This window comes from Syngnathus typhle, linkage group LG7, assembly GCF_033458585.1.
Source record: "Syngnathus typhle isolate RoL2023-S1 ecotype Sweden linkage group LG7, RoL_Styp_1.0, whole genome shotgun sequence".
NCBI classification, from domain to species: domain Eukaryota; kingdom Metazoa; phylum Chordata; class Actinopteri; order Syngnathiformes; family Syngnathidae; genus Syngnathus; species Syngnathus typhle.
The window spans coordinates 10,474,711-10,496,840 of NC_083744.1; the positions used below are offsets into that span (position 1 = coordinate 10,474,711).

At 42.0% G+C, this 22,130-nt stretch overlaps 2 protein-coding genes across 3 annotated transcripts; one reads left to right on the forward strand and one right to left on the reverse strand.

The window, feature by feature from the left end:
* Positions 1-308: 308 nt before the first annotated feature.
* irf7 (interferon regulatory factor 7) lies at positions 309-4,007 on the reverse strand. 2 transcript variants are annotated; one of them, XM_061282553.1, is made up of 9 exons: positions 3,848-4,007; positions 3,508-3,661; positions 2,321-2,489; positions 2,141-2,239; positions 1,966-2,058; positions 1,257-1,438; positions 790-991; positions 592-707; positions 309-527 (listed from the first exon to the last, which is right to left on the reverse strand). In XM_061282553.1, the coding sequence occupies exons 1-9, from the start codon at positions 3,853-3,855 to the stop codon at positions 345-347; spliced, it is 1,206 nt and encodes a 401-aa protein (XP_061138537.1). In that variant the 5' UTR covers positions 3,856-4,007; the 3' UTR covers positions 309-344. The 2 variants fall into 2 exon arrangements, with proteins under 2 accessions (XP_061138537.1, XP_061138536.1); XM_061282552.1 differs by lacking the exon at positions 3,848-4,007 and having other exon boundaries at positions 3,508-3,839.
* A 3,589-nt stretch (positions 4,008-7,596) lies between these two features.
* Positions 7,597-8,891, forward strand: ascl1b (achaete-scute family bHLH transcription factor 1b). The gene has a single exon (XM_061283291.1). It carries the CDS (start codon positions 7,762-7,764, stop codon positions 8,332-8,334), a length of 573 nt encoding a protein of 190 aa, XP_061139275.1. The 5' UTR covers positions 7,597-7,761; the 3' UTR covers positions 8,335-8,891.
* The last annotated feature ends 13,239 nt before the right edge of the window (positions 8,892-22,130 follow it).

Here is a 22,130-nt window from a genome sequence, read left to right on the forward strand (position 1 = left end):
TCTTTATCACGAATCGGTACGTAGCAGCATCCAAAATAACACTGCCAAATATAGCCGAGAACTTCCTCCTGAAGGACACAACTATGAACATGTAGACAGAGAGAAAGGAGAGGACAACATTGTGTTTAGGTCAGCTAAGGTAGCACATTTTAGGAGCGTACTGAAGCAAATAGTTTTTTTCTGCTTTGATTTGGAGATTAGGACTGTAAGTCTTTTTCACTCATTTTTACTGTCTGAAAAAATACCACGAGATTAAATGTGTCTGTTGGAACCTTTTTAAGTCACAGACTCAGCAGTGTATACAACAATTGGGTTTACTAAGACTTTATTGGTAAATGGAACAATTAGGGACAAAAATCTCTACAGGACTGTTGGCTGAACGCAGTTGTCGGTGGGCTTAGTTGAGAAGAAATAAAATCATATAAGCTGTTGTGTGACAATTGGAGGCTGATGTTGGCGCTGTTGAGAGAAGATGCTCCCTCACTCAGGGCCATCTCATGAAAGTTTTGGAACATCAGCGGGACCACCTTGTATTAGCAACAGGGAAGGACTTTTTACAGCACGAATGATGAAACCTAATGTTAGCCTCACCTGGACTACTATGAGCTTCTTCTCCAGTGGTTTGCCATCCGGGAACATCTCTCCAAAACATATTGTGATAGTATAGTTAGGTGAGCCTCCCTTATTCTCCTTAAACTGGTTTAGTTCTGAAACAGATGTAAATAAAAAAGATTACATTTCATTCAACCATTCTACAATATTAATTGGTTTTTAGATAATTATGCCCACCATAACAAAACTTTTGAAAATTAAAGAGCTCCATTTTAGTGTTTTGGGGTAATTTTTTCGGGTGCGCTTGAGCCATGCTGGGTTTCTCAATGCTAGCAAACATGCGGCAAGTGTCCTGCCTGATTCCATAAATGCCAGACTCATGGACTTCAAGAAGTAGACCTCTCTGGATGCTGTTGAGGATGTGGTTGGTGTACTTAATCTGGTGGAAAGACAATTGTTGTTAGAAAATCCATTCCCTATCATCTCGAAACGTTCATCCCATTTGTTTTCAAGTTTGACAAAAAACAGACTGTATCAAACTCGTAATGCTCATACGAGTCAAGTTCTTTGCATATTTTTGTGGAAAATTGAATCATTCAACATGAAACGGCTGTTTCCCTGATTCAAGGTGGAATCAGACAGTCAAATACGAGTCTTAAATCACATTGGTTGTCGCATTGTGTCTGTCGAATGTTACAAGGCACCTGTTTGTGGTCCCGCAGGCCTTCAGTGGTGGGAAAGCAGAGAGGGTAGGAGTTGTTCTCACAAGCTGCTTGGAAGTGGAGTTGGAGACGGGCTGTGTTCATGCTAGCCTTTAACATTAGTTTATTTTTGTAGTGGATGGAGACCTCTAAGTCAATGTTCCTATAAGATAGGTATGGATTTACTGGGAGGAGAAAAGTAAACAAAGTTTTAGTCATGACTGAAAGAACAAGTTCATTGAACAAGGATATACGATAGTGTCCAGGCTCTCCATGATAGATAGGGTGAGAATATCAGTCAATAGGGAGGGGTTAAAAATAAAGCCCCCTCTGTATATGGTAAGAATGCTTCATGGACGGACACCTCACTAGTGAGGTGTTGGAGCATGAACCACTGGGAGGGGGGCCTTGGGGTTGTCCCTGAGAGACTGTCTCTCAGACGGCCTGAGGAGGCCTTGGAATCCTGCTGGAAGAAGTCGGACAATGTTGCTGGAGTGAGGACTTTCCTGCCATGCTACCCCCTCAACTGACCCATCTAAGAAGAAGGTTAGGTGGACGAATGGGCAAGTATTACGCAGGTTTCGACGAGGAAAATTTTGATTGTCAGAATGGGAGGTGAGCAATTCAATTCAAGGCATTTTCTGAACAGGGATCTTTCGGTATCTATTGGAAGGCATGATGTTTATCCACACAGAATGAAAGAAATGCTCACCTTGTAAAGGAGGAACAGCATTCTTAACAATTGCATCACTGAAATTGTTTCTCTGGACGGTTGGATATTGGGAATATTCTGTTAAACACTCGCCTGAGAGAGAGTAAATGAAATTTCAATGAGCAACATTATAAGCGGGAGAAATTTTATCTTTCTTTAAACAAATGGGATGTACCTAACAGATGACAACCAGGCTCTAAGGCAATAGAGTTATTCGCAAATTGCTGCTGTTTGGAGACAAAAACAGAATTGAAGTGTTGATTTTCTTCTGTGCCTACAAATGAATGAAAAACAAAGAATAAAATCAATACATTTGCTTTGACGAGAGATTTAGGTTAAATCAATCGCGACTTACTCTTAGTGTTGATAATCTCATAGATTTTATGAGGGTCTGCAGTCTTGGAGTTATCTTCAATCAATTTGAAGTGCTGCTCGAGGTTGTTCAGGTTACAACGAAAGTTGGTTTTCCATTTGGCCTTATCATTCGGGTGAACACTGATTTTACCACTGACAACTGCCCATTGCTGTGAACCATACAGGAACATCTCGGTAGGTGGAATACAGTGTCTCAGTTTGAAATGAACTGCCATTTAGTTTTGGTGTACTCTGTCTTTAGTTTCTAAGATCTGTATGTCTGTGTAAATATACACTATAGATGAGGGGTCGGGACCCAAACGTGGGTCGCCAGCTAGTTGAAAATGTAATGTCGTAAAAAGTATTTTTCAGAACTAGGTGTCAGGAACTATTCACTTTGGCTAGCAAATGCATAAGTAGCAATATGCTCTTGGCGGTGTCAAACGTTTCAGGGGCGATTGTGAAGCACATGTGCAAAAATAGCTTATTGTTTTTAACCTCAATAAAAGTGTGGCATGACTTTGCAACAATACAATTCCCAGGGTGCCAACAGTTGAGAAGCAGTAGTATTGATTTATGCTGAAAGTTATTCATACTCTAGCCAAGTTTGCAGTCAAGACAATCTGAATTCATTTTATTTTGAATCTTATTATCACTATTATTTTCTTTTTTCTTTCTTTCTTTAAAGGAAGTGTTCCATGGCCAGAATTATTCAGTATCTCGTCCAGTCCGGTGCTCTCAATGCCCTAGCTGTTTACTAGATTATGCAGCAAATTAAGATTTTTTTTTAGATTGGTGCAAACTACTTAATTGTTTTGACTATTAACAAAAATGCTAAATATTGCACACATTCTTTTGTCTTATTCTAATGCCATTTCCAACTCAAAACGTCAAATTGATATTAAAATTGCCCTTAACTCCAAATTTAGTCTTAACTGTACATCTAGTCTGGTTTCTTCCCAAATTCTGAAAACATGCATGGTAGGGTAATTCAGCATTTGAAATTGTCCTTAGGTGTGATCGTGAGTGTGACTAGTTAGTTGTTTGTCTATGTGTGCCCTGCGATTGACTGGCAAAAATTTCAAAAGCATCATTATTACAAAATTGACAGCTCATTGAATCTCGAACCGGATATGGCAAACACGTGTGCCAGCAGTGTTACAGCTTACTGAAGGAACTCAGACCTACATGAAAGATTTTAGTGTCGACATCACTGCAGTCACTTTTGGAGTTGTGCTTCCAGGGAATTCGGATTCTGTTTGGAGCCACGTAGCACAGACCCTCATACTGGCCTGAATTCACTTGCTCTATGAGCCAGCTGGCAAACAGTGGCTTATGAGGGCTGAGAAGAAACATGTTGGATTAAATAAATTCAATTTGCTGACACTCAGGAAAAAGTATTCTATTAACAACTCGACCAGGTAAACAGGAGCAGAATTAACCAATTGACATTTGACATCTTTAATTGGTACTATAAAATCACATACTGTCCAAGAAGAAAATGAGATAAAGACAGAGAAAATTTTACCGTTCCATTTCTTGTCTGTTGTTGCTTCTTAAGCGGGGGTGGATCTGGTTCTTTTCAGCCCTGTGTTAGATTTTATACACGCTCACACACAGCGTGGTGTACCTCCTCCTAAAGGGGGTGGGGGTGGGGGGTGGTTGGTCATTTCCTGTGCTCTTCCCTGTTTGAGACAGTTTCATCAATGCAGGAAATGTGTATCTGCACTACAATCTGCTTTAGGTACATAAATTAAGCAAACCGGTATACTTTCGGTCCATACATCCAGCCATCTATTTATCTGTACCGGGGGTATCCCCACAGGGGTCTCGGGTGTGCTGGAGGCTCTCCTAGCCGTCATCAGGCAGTAGGCGGGGAACACCCTTAAATGGTTGCCAGCACTGGCATGTACTTTCGGTATCGGGAGAAAATGAAAGTTGTCAAGGAAGCGTGACGTCATCTCTTTTCTTGTATAATTACATTGGTATTTAATCAGCTCTTTCAATCAACAGTAACCTTGAGGTCAAAATCCCTTGAGTGGATCATTATTGTCACTTAGCTTTAGCGCCCACTTATGATTTATTGCACTATTTACCACAGTGAACTCAAAAACTTGTTGAAGCCGCCTTGCTCGCTTCATGTTAAAACATGACAGGTTATCACGGTATCTACGAATATCTAAGCTAATAATAGAGCTCAGATATGCACATGTAATTTCTATCTGAACGTTATCGTAACCCATTATGTGGCATGTACTCTTGTCCACCTGCCCTGATTTTTAGTTGGTTTTAGTGAATAAGAAACTACTCATGGATTTAGAGTTAAATATATCTTCTCAAATGAGGTGTCATAATCTCTATTGAGGGGCTTTTGGCATCAGGACACTGCAGGTGTGCAACTCTGTGTATTAAGAACCTCTGGAGGTGCATACCGGTTTCATGACGCACTTAGTCTTTCACAGAGGAGTGGAGCGCAAAACTGGAAAATCGAGTTGGTTTCCACCTTCTATTAGTGGCTTGTCAATTTTCTTAGCCAGCAGTTCAATGGATTTTGGTCATAGTATTTTTGGCTTAAGATCCCCCCTACCCCAGCTTTGTTCTTTAGAAACATGCACAGTTGAGATGTCGGTAATACAGAAGTGATACATACCTAATGTGGACACTTCCCCATTACGGGTAGTATGTGGACTCTGTATCAGGCAGGATAAGCGAGAGGATATCTTGGTGAGCCGCAAACCAGACTTTTTATTTTTTTTTTACAACCCCCCCACCCCAAGATTTTCAGAAAACACCGCTAAACATTCAATATATGTTCCGTAGGAGGCGTGGAGAGGGGGGTGCCTGTGGCCCCCCATCTAGCTCCGCCATTGGGCTCAGGGATGCATTACAGGATTGTAGACAGCTTTTGAAATTTGTTGTGTGTTGATTTTCTCTAATGCCATGACTGCATTTCTTTGAGTTTCACTTCTCATGGCTGTTCGTTTCATGTGACCCCATTTTTCCCCCACGAGAACCTGACAAGAAGCTTGGCTGAATTGAGATGTGAAAGATTATTTTTCAAGATTAGTAGAAATGGTTTGCAATGGTTTCTGCTCCTTTTGGTAGGTTAGCTAGCCTGCTGAAGGAGATGTGATGCTCGTGTTCACCAGCATTCTTCTGGGATTTAGAAGACTTCAATATTTACTTCCAGCCTTGAACTTCCTAAAGGCATAAATTATTTTGGAATGATTATTTTGATGATTTCCTCATTTGTTGTCATAACTGTTGCCTCATCCAAACTTGATGATGACATTTTATTTTGTACCATTGCAACCAGTAATATGATGCAATCATTTGAAGGGGATTTTTTAATTGTGTTGGTGTCCCTCCTCCTTCTAGTCACGCTGCTTTTCACGGCTTGCATACTGTACACCCACGCTCTCACACACCTTTCTCTCATTGCCCCTCCCCAGTGAACAGAATACAGCATGTCTCGACACTTTGAGGAATGCTGTTGCTAACTTGTTCCTTATAGGATATGTTAGTCAAGCTTATTATAACTGTGATATGTGTGTTATGTTAGGATATGAAAAGCCACTTGTTCTACTATGGCAAGAGTGTCATATTCAAACAGGAAATGTAATAAAAACTTTTCATAAGATGTCACTGTGAGCGTGAAGTGTGTGGCTGTTGACACTGTCAGCCATTAAAGCATTGTGGCATGAATGACCTTTGGCACTTTTCATGGGACAGCAACAGTAAGCACTATCAAAAATAAAAGTATGTAAATCTACTCAAATTTTTAATAGACCGAGGATTCCCCACCCCCCCTACTGTTTTATGCATCATGGCGTTACTAAATATACCATGCATAGAATACATACTATATTTCTTTTTTCAATTACTATTGAGTTTTGTCGACATTCATTTGTATCAATCTATATCAATAACGTGCAATATTCACGTTTTCTCTTTAGAAAAATATTTAAGTAATGCTGCATAGCAAAATAACTTACATAAAAACAGTAGCTTACTTGGGCAAAAAATAATCATAATGAAATTGAATGAGAATAGTAGTTAATTGGGAGCACATAGACATGTTTTGATGTTGTATACGTAAATCTCAGCATAGGCCTATCACCAAACAAAAATGTCACCAAAAATATATACAGTACTGTGTTAGGGTTTACAGAATATCTTCATCGTATGATTATGTTGGAATGTAACCGTATACTGAGAATATCTCATGTGTGAACTCATAGCCTTCAACGCAAAACCATTATTGTCTTGTCAGATTCTAACAGGTTGGCACGCAGGTGAATTGTACCTTCTGCCACCTAGTGGAATAACATGTCATTGCCATGTCATCCGCCTCGGTTTAGTAGTTTGTTGCAATTACTAATTCATACCACAAGGTGGCAGAATTATCTTGTTTTCCCCCTACACATGGATTGCAACCGAGTTTCTCCTACAAAGACCGACAGTGCATGGATGTTAGTCAACTGAACCCCAAGAAACCAGTGCTTTTCTCCTTGACTTTTCCAAAGCATTTTGAACATTTATATTGGCACGTTTAATTCTCTTAGCACGATGAATGAGTGATCACTCTAAGGTGGTGCTGAAATGCTTCCGCGCATCTGCAGTTCGATTTGGGATTATGAACTCCCTCTGCTTGCATTTGCATACAACAGCAATGTCTTCAAATTCCTACAGGGGCGAACACATAACCTGCATGTCATAAACGCAATATTTACTTTGGAGTGAATCGCGCACTCGCGCCACTTGTCTAATTGCCAATTACTGTGCTCAGAGACACGCTTAGCATCCATTTGGCTGCGTAAAGCTGTAACCTGGATACAGCAGCGAGCGTCTTGGTATTTGTGATCGTAAAGAGCCAGAGGAGAACGGTGGTGGGGGCGAGGACTTATCATTTGAAGACTTGCCAGGGGTACATTGTCAAATTCAAAAGGCATTTCAAAGAGTCCAACCATTCACTTTTTTAATTCTCTCCTTTTTTTCCACTCTTTTTTTGTATCGCCCCCCGCCCGCCCCTCAAGCTTCCTGCTTTCTTCTCGCACGGTTGCAGGCCGTTTGAATGGACCAATGGGCCTTCAAGTTGGAGACATTGGAATGCAAATGAGGCCAGCGCGTGCTCGGGGCCCAGTGAAAGCTCAGATTGTTTATTGAGCTCCCGGAGCCACGCGCCTGGCCCGAGGGAGCCGGCCCGTGGAAGAATCACACAGCAGGGGCGGGGCCTCGCCACGGAGCGTGCGAGGAGAGGGTGGGGTGTGCGTCAGGGCGCGTGTTGAAAAAGAAGAGAGCTGCCAAAGTTTGGGTCACATCGGCTCGTGCAGAAGAGCAGTCAAGAGAGACTTGGACGACAGTCGGCCGCCGCACGGTCCCCCCACGCGAAGGACACGAGAGCCAAGCGTCAACGCATCCATCACGGGAGCTGTCACAGACATGGCAACCATCACCACCACGCAGACCGCCTTCTCCTTCGCGCTCACTGAGAGACGATCCGGTTTGAGCGTGCACGCCGGGGCTCAGGATTGCTCGCTCCCGACCGCGCACGAGCAGACCCGTAGCAAGGTGCTGAAAAGACAGCGCTCCAACTCGCCAGAGCTTCTGCGCTGCAAACGGCGCCTGAGCTTCAACGGCCTGGGCTACTCCATCCCGCAGCAGCAGCCCGTGGCCGTGGCTCGGCGAAACGAACGGGAGCGGAACCGGGTTAAGCAGGTCAACATGGGCTTCCAAACGCTGCGCCAGCACGTGCCCAACGGGGCTGCCAACAAGAAGATGAGCAAGGTGGAGACCCTGCGCTCCGCGGTGGAGTACATCCGAGCTTTACAGCAGCTTTTAGACGAGCACGACGCGGTGTCGGCGGCGTTCCAGTGCGGGCTGCCCTCGCCGACGCTTTCCAACACGTACTCGGCCGACCCGGAGTCGCCCCACTCCACGTACTCGTCCGACGAGCCTCTGAGCTCCGAAGAGCAAGAGTTGTTGGACTTCACCACCTGGTTCGACCGCTACTGACGCAGCACCACACGGCGGCGCCCGTGCGTAAAAGCGAGCCGGTGCCCGAACCAGGGTTCCAAGAGTGTTGTGACGTTCCGCCCTCACCTGACTCTGCGAACAAAGCAGCCAAGCAATAATAACAGAAGTTGAAGGAGTAAAGGAGTTGGACTGTGTCATGTTGACGCGCTGAATGAAGTAAACACTGTTGAAGAAGTGCAATTATTAGGAGACGCTCACACGCGCGCGCAGGCAGCCACAACTGTCCTCAAACAACTGAAGACGGACAGACTTTCTTGTCAGTCATTGTAACACGAAGACCTATTTTTGTACACTGAAAATTGTCACTGACTGATGGACTAAGTTTTATCAGCAATATCAAGACTACTACCTGGGACAAATTGTAGTTCATTTCCCCTTTTTATATAAATATATGTAATAGGAGGTGATAAGGAGATCTCTTTTGATGTATGCACTTGTTCTCCACTTCCTGCAGCCTCCAATTGTACATACTTGATTTTAACAGATATATTTGTGTAAGACGAGTTTTATAAATAAAATAATCTATTTATATGACATGTTTGCGTGGATGTGTTGGTGTCCTTCCATCTGTATGACCTTATGTTCACGCGTTTGTGGCGGTAATTGAGCAAACTATGGAGCATTTGTATTCAAGTTCACTCCTCGCCCCCCCCTCTTCAATGACCTCACCCCGACTTGATTGGGCGCATGGGGCTAAAATTGCGCAGCTGGGTGTGTAAGCATTAGAGACGCGCACCTTCCACTACTCTTTGTGTGCATTCAGGCAGGGGAGATTAATATTACTTTTCTTGCATTGCATTGTTTCATGCGTGCACTACTTCGCCTGCAGGGAGAGTGTTTGGGGGGAGGAGGACGAGGCAATTCACCCTTCTCAAAGCCCATTTGAAATACGGCCCCGGGAAAGTCAGCAAGACAATACGTCAGGTCAAAATTCGTATTGGCCTGACTAAAATCAATCTAAATAAAAACCTGGCCTTGTAGACTAGTTGTATCCCCGACTGTGTTTTTCAAGCAGGGCTCAATCACTAGCACACCTCTCTCAAAATAGGGAGCACAACACCCCACTGTGGGCGCCATTGTGCTTCCTTTGCGCCTCATTATTTAAATTTGGGGCCTTTATTGTAAATGATTAAACTCAATTATTGCCTTTATGATTATAGCCATCAAAGTCTGATGGAAAAAAACAGCCCATCACTCAAAATGTCTTTTTTCTTCCTGATGTGCTGACTTCATAATAGTTCACAATTACTTATTGTGTACATATCTTATATTTGTTTCAATTAATGTATATTTTATATATAAAATAGATATTGACTAAACTTATATAAATATAAAGTGAATTAAAATTGTTATTATGATATAATAATAACAAGAATATAATAATAATAATATATTGTTAAAGTCTTAATGTACGACAACACAATTAAAGCACAATAATGATCATGTTTATAATAGCGTAAACCCTCTGACAGCAAACACAATCCAGTTTAATTTCAAAACAAATACCCTATAACAAGCAATGTACATTATTCTTTCCCCGTACTCAACTCTCATGCCAGTATAAAAATAAGTTAACAATTGTACAGTTGCATCCCTAAACAACTGACAATATACTTATCTGAAACTTTGATGGCAAGTGGTGCAATTGTGGCACAGTAACAAGTGTGATGTTAACCCACTTTCTCCATGTGCCCCTTTCTGACATTACAATTTCTCTTTCAGGTTCTATGGTTATCATTCCAAATTCCTCTCACTTTCTCACTGTTACAATTAATACTGTGTTGGCATGACCCAAAAAATTTTCAAGTCAGAACATTTTCATTTCATTGTGACTACATTTATTCTCTGATTGGTTCTGTGAAATATTATGGTTCTTACGTCTCATTGGGAGTCATAGGGCGTGAGTTCTATTCAGCTGGAGTTTAAGTTACAGGTCCTTGAATGCTCTGTAAGAAGGCTACACACACGCACACGGGCGCACGCACGCACACACACACACACACACACACGCACACACAAACACACACACACGACTTGCAGGTGTTAGCCACGTGCCTGGACTTGGGTGGGGGCTGACAAAAGCTTTGGTGCATCTACTGGTCAGTGGCACAGTCAGGATCAAACAAGTGATAAATGACTTAAAGGACATAATGTGTCGTATAAAACCCTCCTACGTCTCCAGGACTGCAAAAGACAAATCAAATTGGGGCGTGCAACACCCCGCTGCCCCATTATGACACGCTTGATGATGTCTGTGATGTCCTTTAGTGTCAACCAGAGGCCAACTCCCTCAATGAATGAAAACGTTTGTCCACTGACGGATTGATTGATACACAATTTTCCCCTCAGCTATAGCGTAACAAGATGAATTTATTCATGCTACTTTGTCTTGTAGGGTCATTTTCATGTTGCAAATATAAGGGCCATGTTCACTTCAATTCATCATGAAATTAATCCATCATGTGCAGCCCAATGTGACAGGAGTCAAGAGTAGCGCGCGTGTGTGCTCGTGCCAAAATGTCTTGTTGAATAAGTGGCAAGCAAGTGTAAACCTAAAATATGTTTACCAGTGTGTGTGTGTGTGTGTGAAGCACATTTGAGATGAGTTAGAATTCACAATGTATTTTTCTTTGCACTCGGTTGTATTCATACAGTACAGAACAAAAGTCAAGAACACACATTCACACACATACATAACAGACAAAGATTTTGCCACAGCAAGAAAGGACAATTAAATTGGAATTTATATGTGGTGAATTTAGTTGATTGAACATGATTTGGAAAGGCACACCCTTAAAAGAGCTGGACCAACCCAAGAAGTTAGGTGAAATTTACCGGACTTCCTGAATTGGTCCCTTTCTTTTTAACGGAAATTAGGTTGTTGCTCCAGCAGTTACTAGAGGTCCCTCAATTGAACTTTGGTACCCTCCAGGACTCTTGCTGGTGATGGAAGAAGAACCTCCGTCAGAGCGCTAGTGTTCCACTGTAGGAGGAGGAGAATCTTCCAAAAGAACAACCATCTTTCCAACAATCTACCAATCACACCTGTATCAAAGAAGCCACTTTGTGTATACAGAAAATGGCTAATACCATCGCTACAGTAATGCATGGCGGTGGAAGCAACATGCTGTGGGATGCTTTTCAGTGGCAGGAACTGATTGAGGGACAGATGACAGCAGTAAGGTGAAGAGACATCCTGGATGCAAGCCTCCTCCATCGTGCTCTTGACCTCAGACGGGGGTGATGGTTCATCTGTCAGCAGGACAATGACCCTAAGCACAGAGCCAAGATAATAAAGGAGTGGCTTCAGGCCAACTCAGTGAGTGTGCTTAAGAGGTCTAAGCGTCACCATTTGAACATCTATGGAGAAGTCTGAAAACGGCTGTGCACCACCGTTCCCCATCCAACCTGATGGAGCTTGTGAAACACATCTGAGTCGTTTCAAAATGAATTATAATGTTTCTTTTTTTTAAATTGGAAAAGTCGAGCCTTTGGGTTTGTTTCGAAACTCACAGCTACAGTTTACACGGAGTGTATCGAGTCAATGAATGAATGACCGAAGATTTAATTGCGCCTCTCAAACTTGAATTTGTTCTTCCTCTTGATGGGGCTACGTGTGCAGAAAATACACACTCAAGCAAAAGTCTTATATAGATGTCTTCTGTTGACAACCACAAAGTCACTTGTGCTTAGTGAAGGAAAAAAAAAGTCAGTCTTCAGTCTACGGAATGAAAGGAGCGTGGACGTGAATCCCTGACACCCCTGCGTGTAAGGACCTAAGCTCAGGCTGGGGTGGGGGGTGGGGGGGGGCTTCGTGTAGTAGTGTGTTGTGTGGAGGTGGCGGGGGCTGCGATTTGCATGGGCTATTGTGCTGCCCAAGTTTGGGTGTTTTTTTTCTGTCCCGGGCCCTTTTGGCCATTTACTTCCACTCTGGCTGGCTGTGGTGGGCTGTGAATAGTCTCTGCTCGGAGGAGACACAAAGGCGCTTTTGTGCTCCGGCCGCACCATATTCATCATGTAATGCCTGTAAGACAAATCTGATTGGACGTCTGTGTCACTTTGATGTGGGTCCAGAATGCAAGTTGCCCTGAGATTGCTAACTTCACCCTCTATTGCCTATTCTGCAGCATTGATACGGGGGTGGAAGCAAGGCAGAGTGAGAAGAGGTGGCTTGGGGGAGAAGGAAAGAGCAGGCAGGGGGTACCACTCATTATTTGCAGGGGGAAATTCATAATAAATTTGCCCAGTCTACAAAACCGGGTCGAGATGATTGACACTACTTTACACCAGGCTCAACAAAAGCGCTGATTTGAGCAGAATACCAAATGAATGGGGCGAGCGTGGACCTAATTCAAACAATTTTAATCCTTGCTGTCCACTCTCATTTTTCTTTTCCCCGTTTACTCACACCTCCAAATTTCTTTCTCTTTGGTCTCATTTTACAGGTTAAGTCTACTCTAATGGATGTGCCAATTATTGATGGACATTCGATGCTTTTCATTTGGGCCGTATGGGGAAGTGTTATATTCCTGGACTTGTCACCAGTAGAAGACAGGGCACATGCCATGGCCAGGGGGGTGATGCAAAAAATCCTCCTCTTCCTTAAATAATGGCCAAACTCAGTTTTTAATTTTCTGAAAACACAGAAACATTGTATCATATTATATTAAAGCATTATATCATATTTATTAGTGATTTTATTCCAGGGATAGAATCAAATGAATTATTCCATTTAAAGATGAAGCCAATATTAGCAGAGGTGGTCAGCATCCCGAGAAGATGTTTAATGCAAAATATATTTTTAATCTTGAAGAAGATGATGGAATACTTTGTATAATAAAGATCGTAATGATAATAATAATCTCTTGATTTATAGTCTTCTTTCCTAACGCTTCAAACGGTCTGAATATGTCTCATGTGTAGACATGTCCTTTCTAGGTACAGTTTAAAAGGCTTGTCTCCTTTCTTTTGCCACCATCAGGTGTTTTCTTTCACTCAGCAAAACGTTGTAACGTCTTAAAGGTGGGCCGCTGTGCAAATTTGCTGTCTGTCTAAAGGTCTCAGTTTTACACAAACATACACAAAACGCACGCACACACACGCACACACGCACGCGCATGCACCCACATATGTACTCACAAAGTTCTACGCCTGAGTTCTTAGCAGGTTGGAGCATGCTCCTGCAGAACCTGATCAGTGACACACCGCAACACACGCACTATCCTCAATGAGGCACATGTGTCTATTGGTAATCTCAGACAGAGGTATTTTTTGTCTCATGTGTATTGTGATTCCAAAATTGTTCAAATTCTAAACAAAAACGCTGAACGAAACGTCTCGTTTGCATTTCCGACTGGCTGCAAAAAAATAGCAAACACTAAAAAAAATATATATAGAAAAGTCCTCACCCATATAACACCCATATAAGTGCTTATAAAATGAAAGAAAAAGTGGCTCCAGACCATTTTAGCCAATTTGGTTGTCACTTTCAATCTCAAACTATTTATAGTATTCAGGAATAAATAATGACCTCAAATGTAATGTGCTTGTTAACAAAAAGGTCAAAACTGCATAAAAGATATACATTTACAACGTCACCCTACAGCGTCATTACCAACATTTAATGCTTTGCGCCTGGAGACATTAAAGATGATTTGTAAATGGGGAAGAGTTCTCAACTGGCTTACCTGGTAAAACATTTAATATAAAAAAAAACATATTGTCATATACAGAAGTTAACCAAATGTCTGATTTTTATGTTTTAATTGGCGAATAAAAAAAACAAGGAATAAAACACAAGTTTTAACATAAATGTTTATTTGAAAATAATAATAATAATAAAAGTAAATCTCAAACACGTTTTTTCTCGTCATGTATGGGGGTCACATAAGAAAACTAATTGTGTACACAAGTTTATTGTTACAGTGTACAAAAATGTGAAAAAGACGAACAATATATCACACGCATGACATTTCTAGAAAATGTAATCAGTGATCAAAAGTGCTTGAGCATGCAAAGACGCATCCAGACGAGCATGCATTTGCATGCGCACGCCACAAGTCCCCTCTATTTTCAACAGAGATGCCCTGCCTTATAAAGTCCTGCCCCCTCCCTAAAACAAGGTAAAGGGGGATTAGTGAGCACCCTTTAGGGCCTCCTTTCAGTCCCTCGTTTCATTTCATTAGCTTGTGACCTCTCCAGTTAATTATTTTGATCTGGCCACAGGCCTGGCCTGCGTTTAATGATGCTGACTTACTCACCGCCCCCATCAGTGCACAATACTTAACACACCCATTGAGGCCAAGGAATAGGAGGAGTAAAATGGGATGAGGAGAGAAAGGAGAAAGATTGGGAGTGGCATTTACCAGTCACCAGGAGCGGCTGTATGGAAAGGAGCAGTGATGGCAGGGTGGCGTAAAGCCTTCAGACTTTTTGTCAGTATATGCTATTGTCCCCCATTGATGGAGTGGCTCTTGTTTTTAAAAGGGTGAAATTGTTGCAAAGCTTAAAGCTGACTCCGGTCAAAGGGAGGAAAGAATATAGGAAAACGGTAAACCAGTCCACATTCTTACAATCTTAGGATGGACAGAGTACAAAAAAATCAGCTCAGGCTTGATTCGCTATAGGGGCCATTCAAAAGAACAAAACATTGGCCATACTTTTAAATTCCATATACTGTTAAGTTCCATGCTGCTGTCTCCTGTGCTTCATGACATTATTCATTCATTACTGGTATGAGCAAAAGAATAATGATTATTCATGGGCACAGAGCACAACATGCTATTGAATGCAAATGTTGTCAATTCGGATCAGGTTCAGCACCTTTTCAGTTAGCTAAACACAAAGCTATTTTTCTATTTTCTCAGTGTTTTCCAACGTGGTATTTGCCTGTCAGTGCCGCAGGTCAGTTTACTCTGTCTGGATGTGCATGTAAAAAGCCTCGCCTCTTTGTTATGGCCCTGGGGCCCACAGCCAAGCTCCTCCTCTAAAACTTGAGCCACACACACGGACACACACGTCTCTCAAACAACTCTCTCCATCTACCCCGTGTTGCCCTCAAATTGCACACGACAAAAAAGGAGGATAGAAGCGCAGAGACAAGCATCACTTTAAAAAGCAGGTGTCCAGAACTTTTCAGTGCTTGTCGATTTCAAATGGAGACCCTTTGACCTGTGCGCTTTTCTGGCTGGTGGCTGAGGTAGCCAGTCAGAGGCCTAATCAGTCTCGTCAAACAATACGGGGAGGTTGAGGGCTGTCAGTCCCTCTTTCAGACTGGGCCTTCAATGAAGCCGTGGCAGGGGAACCTCTGATTGATTAGTGCCTTTTTATTGAAGTGCATTGCAGTGTGTGTGTGTGTGTGTGTGTGTGCGCGGGCATATAGGGCCCCCGACTAGGAAGCTTTATTCAAATCCAGTCAGAGAGAGCACTATAATTATGACTTTTTCTTTCTACTGGCTGGTTCAAGCTGACAGAGAGGGTTCTTATTGCTCACTCCACCCTCTCAGCCTTCTGAGAGGCTAAAGAGAGATTACGGCTGGCCCTAAGAGTTCAGACCAATTGGGCTCATCAGCGTGGCTTTCTAGAACCCAGGGAAGGTTTAACTGTGTCCAGAGCAAAGAAAAGGGTGCAGGACAGAGATGAAGACAAGTCACCATGTAATCCCATCCCAGATGTATTCAAGGGCACAGGAAGCCAATCTACTGTATTTCAAATGTAACACAGTAGACAAAAGTGTGCTAAAGTGATTCAGTGATGGGCTTCCACAAGCCAGAAACACACACTTATTTGTATACTACTGGTGATCTTGTGTGGTCTCATTGGTAAAACTCTCACTTTTTTTATGACCATGATGATCTCTATCAGTGTGTGTTTACGTTCACACTACTGAAACCTCCCAAAGGTGTCTGGCCTTCCATTGTTCAGTGACACCTTCAGTTTGCTCACAGTGTGTTTTCACCTGCTCTCTAGGTGGTATCTCTAATAATTTGTGTACTTTCCCTTCACTTTCTTTGTACATTCTTGTAGGGTCTGTGTTATTACATAAACTCCTGATAGTAAGCAAACTCATACCGGTGTGGTCTGTGAAGCAATGGGAAAAAATGAGCTTCAATGGTGTGAATCAATGGATAAACCTCCTGGAAAGAAATGTACTCAAACATAGTAAAGCTGTCATTTGAGGGAAAGTGGTTTGTTTTTAGTTGGACTATGATTAATGATTACGGGTTTATATTCAGTGCCTGGTTGTCCCATCTACTTTGCCATTGAGGCCATTCAATGCAGATGTATTTGTGAAGGAATTATTTACGGAGATATAACAATATGATATAGTTTAGAGCAGATCATATACATGAGCATAAAATCCATGACTAAACTAAAACTAGCACAAACATAACTAATCTAATAACCCACCCCAAAGAAAACTCTCCAAAAACAGTTAGGACGAAGTGAATTAAAAAAGTATATATATCAAAATGAATTGAAAACTATAAAAAAAATCCCAAACTATTATAAATCCCTGGTACATTATTTGTAAAGCTTTCCAGTAAACACATTCGCTTTCATCTAGACTCACCTTGTTCTTGTGTGAATGGCAGCAATAAAGTCAATATTTAGATACTCTTGAGGTTTCCCCCCAATATGTTTTTACTGCTAGTACTCAAACCTAAGGCTAAAGCGTCATTATGTGGGAGTGCTGTCATGCGACTCCTGAGATTAACAGGACCAAAGGAGTGTAATCCAGACACTTTGAAGTGTGCCACTATCGCCCATCACACAGCGCACCAAAGAGAACTATCATTGTTGTTGATCCAAGGGAGCCGCTCAGCTGCATTCAGCTTTTTGCTGCACTTCATTCTCTTTTCTGCTTATTAGTCATCACAAGGAATGTCAGAACTTCATTTTGCATGCTAAAAGAGAAAGAAAACTCGATGAATCATCACATGCATTCATTTTTAAGAACCACATAGTAAGAATAAAGCAGCTTTCTGTTCAAATGTTGTCAATGGTGTTCGGTTTCGGTCATTTTAATGGCGTGTGGCTGCAAGTCGGCACAGTACACCATTAATGACAGTGTGTTAGATAACAGCCTTCTCTTAGCGACCCGCCCAGGTTCATGGCCCCCATATGTATGCACCATCCAGTGGTAAAAGCCCCCCCCACACACACACACACACACACGCACACGCACACACACGCACACACACACACACACCACAACCTGCTTAAGCATTAACTATGGTCACCAGTGACCAAATGCTCACATTTCCTTTCTATCTGATTCCGTCTGCCATACGCTCACACCTGTGTTTAGCATGTCTTCGTTGGAGGAGGAGGATTCCAACATGAGACTATTTATCAGCGAGTGGTGGAGGTGTGAAGCCAAGCGATTAGGTATTGGTGATAAAGATTTTAGGTCAACATCCAGGCAGGTGTTAAGCGTTTTTTTTTTCTTTCTTCCTTTTTTTTTTCTTAAACTCACAAGTCTTTAAGAGCACTAAAGGATGAAAAGCACCCTTACCTCTTTGCTCCTCCTCTGCACAGATCCTTTGTTGAGCACAAACACTTTGTTCCAAATAGTTTGACGACCAGTGCCTTTTGAAAATGAGTGAACTCTTCTACATAGTATATCATCTAACACCAAGAAACAACACACACTAAAACGACAGAATCATCTTGATTTATTAGAAAAACGGCAAAAAACACATAACCAGTAAGCAATAGCTGGTGTACATCCGTAATTAATGTTCTGTTGGTGAGCATCAGGTATGCAGTGGGTAAATATCCAACTTCACTTAACTGGTCTTACTCCAAATAATGTATCGTTGTTCGTCTAACTATACCAGCAACATACACTGATAGAACAAATGAAAGCTCTTCCACTAGATGGCGGAACAGATGACAGTTAACCTGTACATCCACCTTTACCGTCCATCCGTCCGTCCGTCCGTCCGTCCGTCCGTCCGTCCATCCGTCCATCCATCCATCCATCCATCCATTTTCAACACCGCTCATCCTGTTCAGGTTCGCGGTGGGTGCTGGACCCTATGCCAGCTGACATCGGGTGAAAGGCACACCCCGAGTCACAGGGCCTACCACGAACAACCAGTCACGACATGCACATTGCCACTGAATGGGAATTGATCTTGATTATTAGAAGAAAGAATAGAATGGAAGCTTATGTACATCTATAATACATACATTTTCTATACCACTTGTATCCACGGAGCTCGGTGGCGTGCTGGAGCTGGAGATGCGGGAGGAAACGAAGTATCCGGAAAAACGTATACAGGCACGGAGAGAACATGCAAACTCCACACAGGGAAAGCTGGAAGTGGAATCGAACCCGCACCTTCCTAACAGTGAGGCGGACATGCTAACCAGTGCCACATGTATTTAAATATATATATATATATATATATATATATATATACTACTATATATATATATACTACTATATATATATACTACTATATATATATATATACTACTATATATTTATATATGTTGCACATATACTGGAGACGGTCTATATTCACTTACCTCAAAAACTATCAGACCTACAGCAGCAGTAGCTTTTCAGAATTAACCCCAGCCCCTCTACTGGAGGGAGCCACTCTGTCAGCTTTTGACAGGGATAAGGCCATAGGCCACAGAAATTAACCGAATTTGCCATTCACTGCTAGTCTGGACACAGAAAAGCAGGCGGCAAGAATCTGCTCCAGTTGGTTCCTGATCAATCAAAGTCGATTTTCCGTTTGGGATCACAGAACTGGTTTGGCTTGTCTTCGTAATGATTCATTCCAGTGATAGTTTTAGCACAATAGACAACCGAGGAAGGCCAGTTGGGTTTCCTGCAGGGATTCTTTACTGTATTGGACAAATGCAGATGGACGTTGAGCGCAGCCTGGAAGCTATTGTTACATAGTGGGGAGGTTGTCGTGCATCTGCTGCCCATTGGGACCAGTTACTGCACTAATGATCCAAAAACTCATTCTATTCGCTGCATGCCATTCTTTTTTTTCTTTTTTTCAAAATAAACCAATTGAGGATTATGTGCACTAAATGACTTCCTGAAATTATCTGATCTCCTAGTTTCTATAGTCAATACCCGACTTCATTTGATTGACCCTTTGACCGACTTTTTGTAATCGTACCTCAACAGTCATTGGATACACACGTACACACTTTCTTGGTGTGTTTGCAAAGAGAGATGCAACTTTAATGGGTCCCTTCAAGATAGCCGCTGTAAAGGAGTGCAAACAGAAATATGATAAAGGTGACAAGTCAGCGACTCATGGTCTGGTGTGCTGCCACAGTTTGCTCAATGCTAAACCAACAAGATAATGCAGACACTGTGTAGTCTAGACTCGCTCCATCTACAGAAAGCGTTTGATTTGGGTTCTGTAAGGCTTGTAGTCAAAGCCTTTTATCAGTCACGTTGATTTTCAGTGAAATAGCGGGGTCAAGGTGTGGCTGTGTATATGTGGGCAAAGCTAAAGATAGCGTTTACTGCCTTGCTAATTGGCAAGCGTGCTGCCTTACGAACTTTGCCCTTCACCATTCATAAGTACAGGTGAGATACGGCCAAACTGTATGTTGTGAGATTTGTGGATGCTACTTTAACATGCACTAATTCAAACATTTATATCGAAAACATTATTTAAACCTGTTGTAAACGAAACCAAATTCCAAAGAAGTAGAATACAATGATCTGCAAATCTTTTTCGATCAAGGTATATTCAATTAAATACACTGCAGTATATTTTATGTTCAAACTAATAAACTTTATTGTTGATGGGCCTTGTTTCTCCAAATATCATTCATCTTGAATTTGACACAAATCCAGGAAATTATGCCTTTTCTTAGAATAGCATTATCAAGTCAAGATACCCTAAGTAGACAATCATTGTTGCACACAACAGCAAAGAGATGCTGTCTCTTTAGTCTAAAATAGAAACATTCATCCATAAACCTGTTTGAGATTTTATTCTGTATCCCAGGGGGATATACTACCCTATTGTTACTAGGAAAGCAGAGTAGTTCACTCGTACTAGTCGTCCAAAAGGGGCACTATAGTAGTTGAAAACCTTACTAGTTGGACTAGAGTGCTGAATTATTGTGAGGACAGAGAGTTTCACCATAGGATGATTTTGAACAAATACCCAATGGGCTTTTCATACAGCACATTGCTTTGTCACACCTCCTTTACCATAGCTTGAGCTCCATTTGCCCCTGCCCACATTACTATTGGAATCTGGTGAGTCGCCTGGACATTAGTGCAACAACCCTTGTGTTAATGTGCGATCTGAGTAAAGGGAAAAGGATCACAGTTGGAAGTTTGAAGAAGAATTTACGTTGGCTGCCCGACTGAGATCTGCTGAAGCATCAGCCCTTCACAAATGGGACATACACTCGGGCGCTCCAATGGGAGAGAAGTGGACAACAAATGAGTGGCAGCGTGTGCATATTGTTGGCGTCAATATTTATCATGATTTGATGATGTCAACAAAATGCACTTGAGCAAATTGTGCGCTTTGCTTGTTTGCCATGTAGTTAAAACATTCCATGAAAAGAGAAATTATAAGCTTGCTGTCTTCTTGAGGCACGAGTGTACACACACAAGGTAAGACAACCGGTGTGTATTGCCGTGCTGGCACATTTACATTCCCGAGGACAAAAACATTTTTCTTTAGGAACGTGCATCACGGCTCTTTGTTTATTCATTTTCTCCATTCGATTAGCCTCTCTTGTTTGTTAAACATTTCATACTCATGATCTAATTTCTTGTTTGGTTGCACCACAGATCTGTGAATTAATGTCCCGATCTGCTGAGCATGCTGGATGCGCTGTAGAATTCATTAAGCCTGCTTGTCGCTCGCAAGTGTTTGAACGACAAAGAGTGACAACATCCCTGAACGTGTGTGTGTGTGTATGTTTGTAAGTTTGTGTACGAGTGATGTGATGGTGAAAGGCACCATCTGTTCCATGTGACAGTAATGAAGTGAGGATCATTGTGGAATAAAGGCCTCCACCCATTCATCACAGCTGTAGGCGGGCCTAAGCATATTCCCCCAGTCTTAAAAGAATACCTACACACACACACACACACACACGCACGCACGCACACACACACACACGCACACACACACAACTCAGCCTCTGCCCGTTGATGAAACAATCGGTGTGTTGCGTCAGGAAAGGAATCCATTACAAAAAAGAAAATTATGCCAAACAAATCATGTGAGTGACTTGTTGGGGCAACCCCTGATGGGATAAACCAAAGTTGCAACATGTGATATTTGAACCAACAAGTAAAGGTTTACATGTTGAAGGAGAAACACAAGCGAACGTTGATAGAAACCTGCAAACAGTAAAATTCATAAATATTTGGGTGAAAGTGATATATGGATATAAAAATGTCAGCAGGACCCAAAATACATATATATGTACTAGGAGAGATGGGAAGTCAGCTAATCATGAACCACTTTGTCTTTTCTTTTGTTGTTACAGATTTTAATTCTGAGTTGATGAACCACTCTTCGTGTTTTAGCTTGAGCTTTATGCAAATTTTTTCACAGCATGATAAAATGCTCTCAGTAAATTGTTTCTTTAATGATTATTACCCATCTATAGAATATGCTTTTTTTTTTTTTTTAATAGGGCCCTACATAAAAGACTCCTACAGATGGATGAATTTACTTGCTTCATGTAGTCTTTAGCACATCTGCCTTACTATAAAGTTGGATTCGGATGGAACTCAGGCCACCCTGTATGGC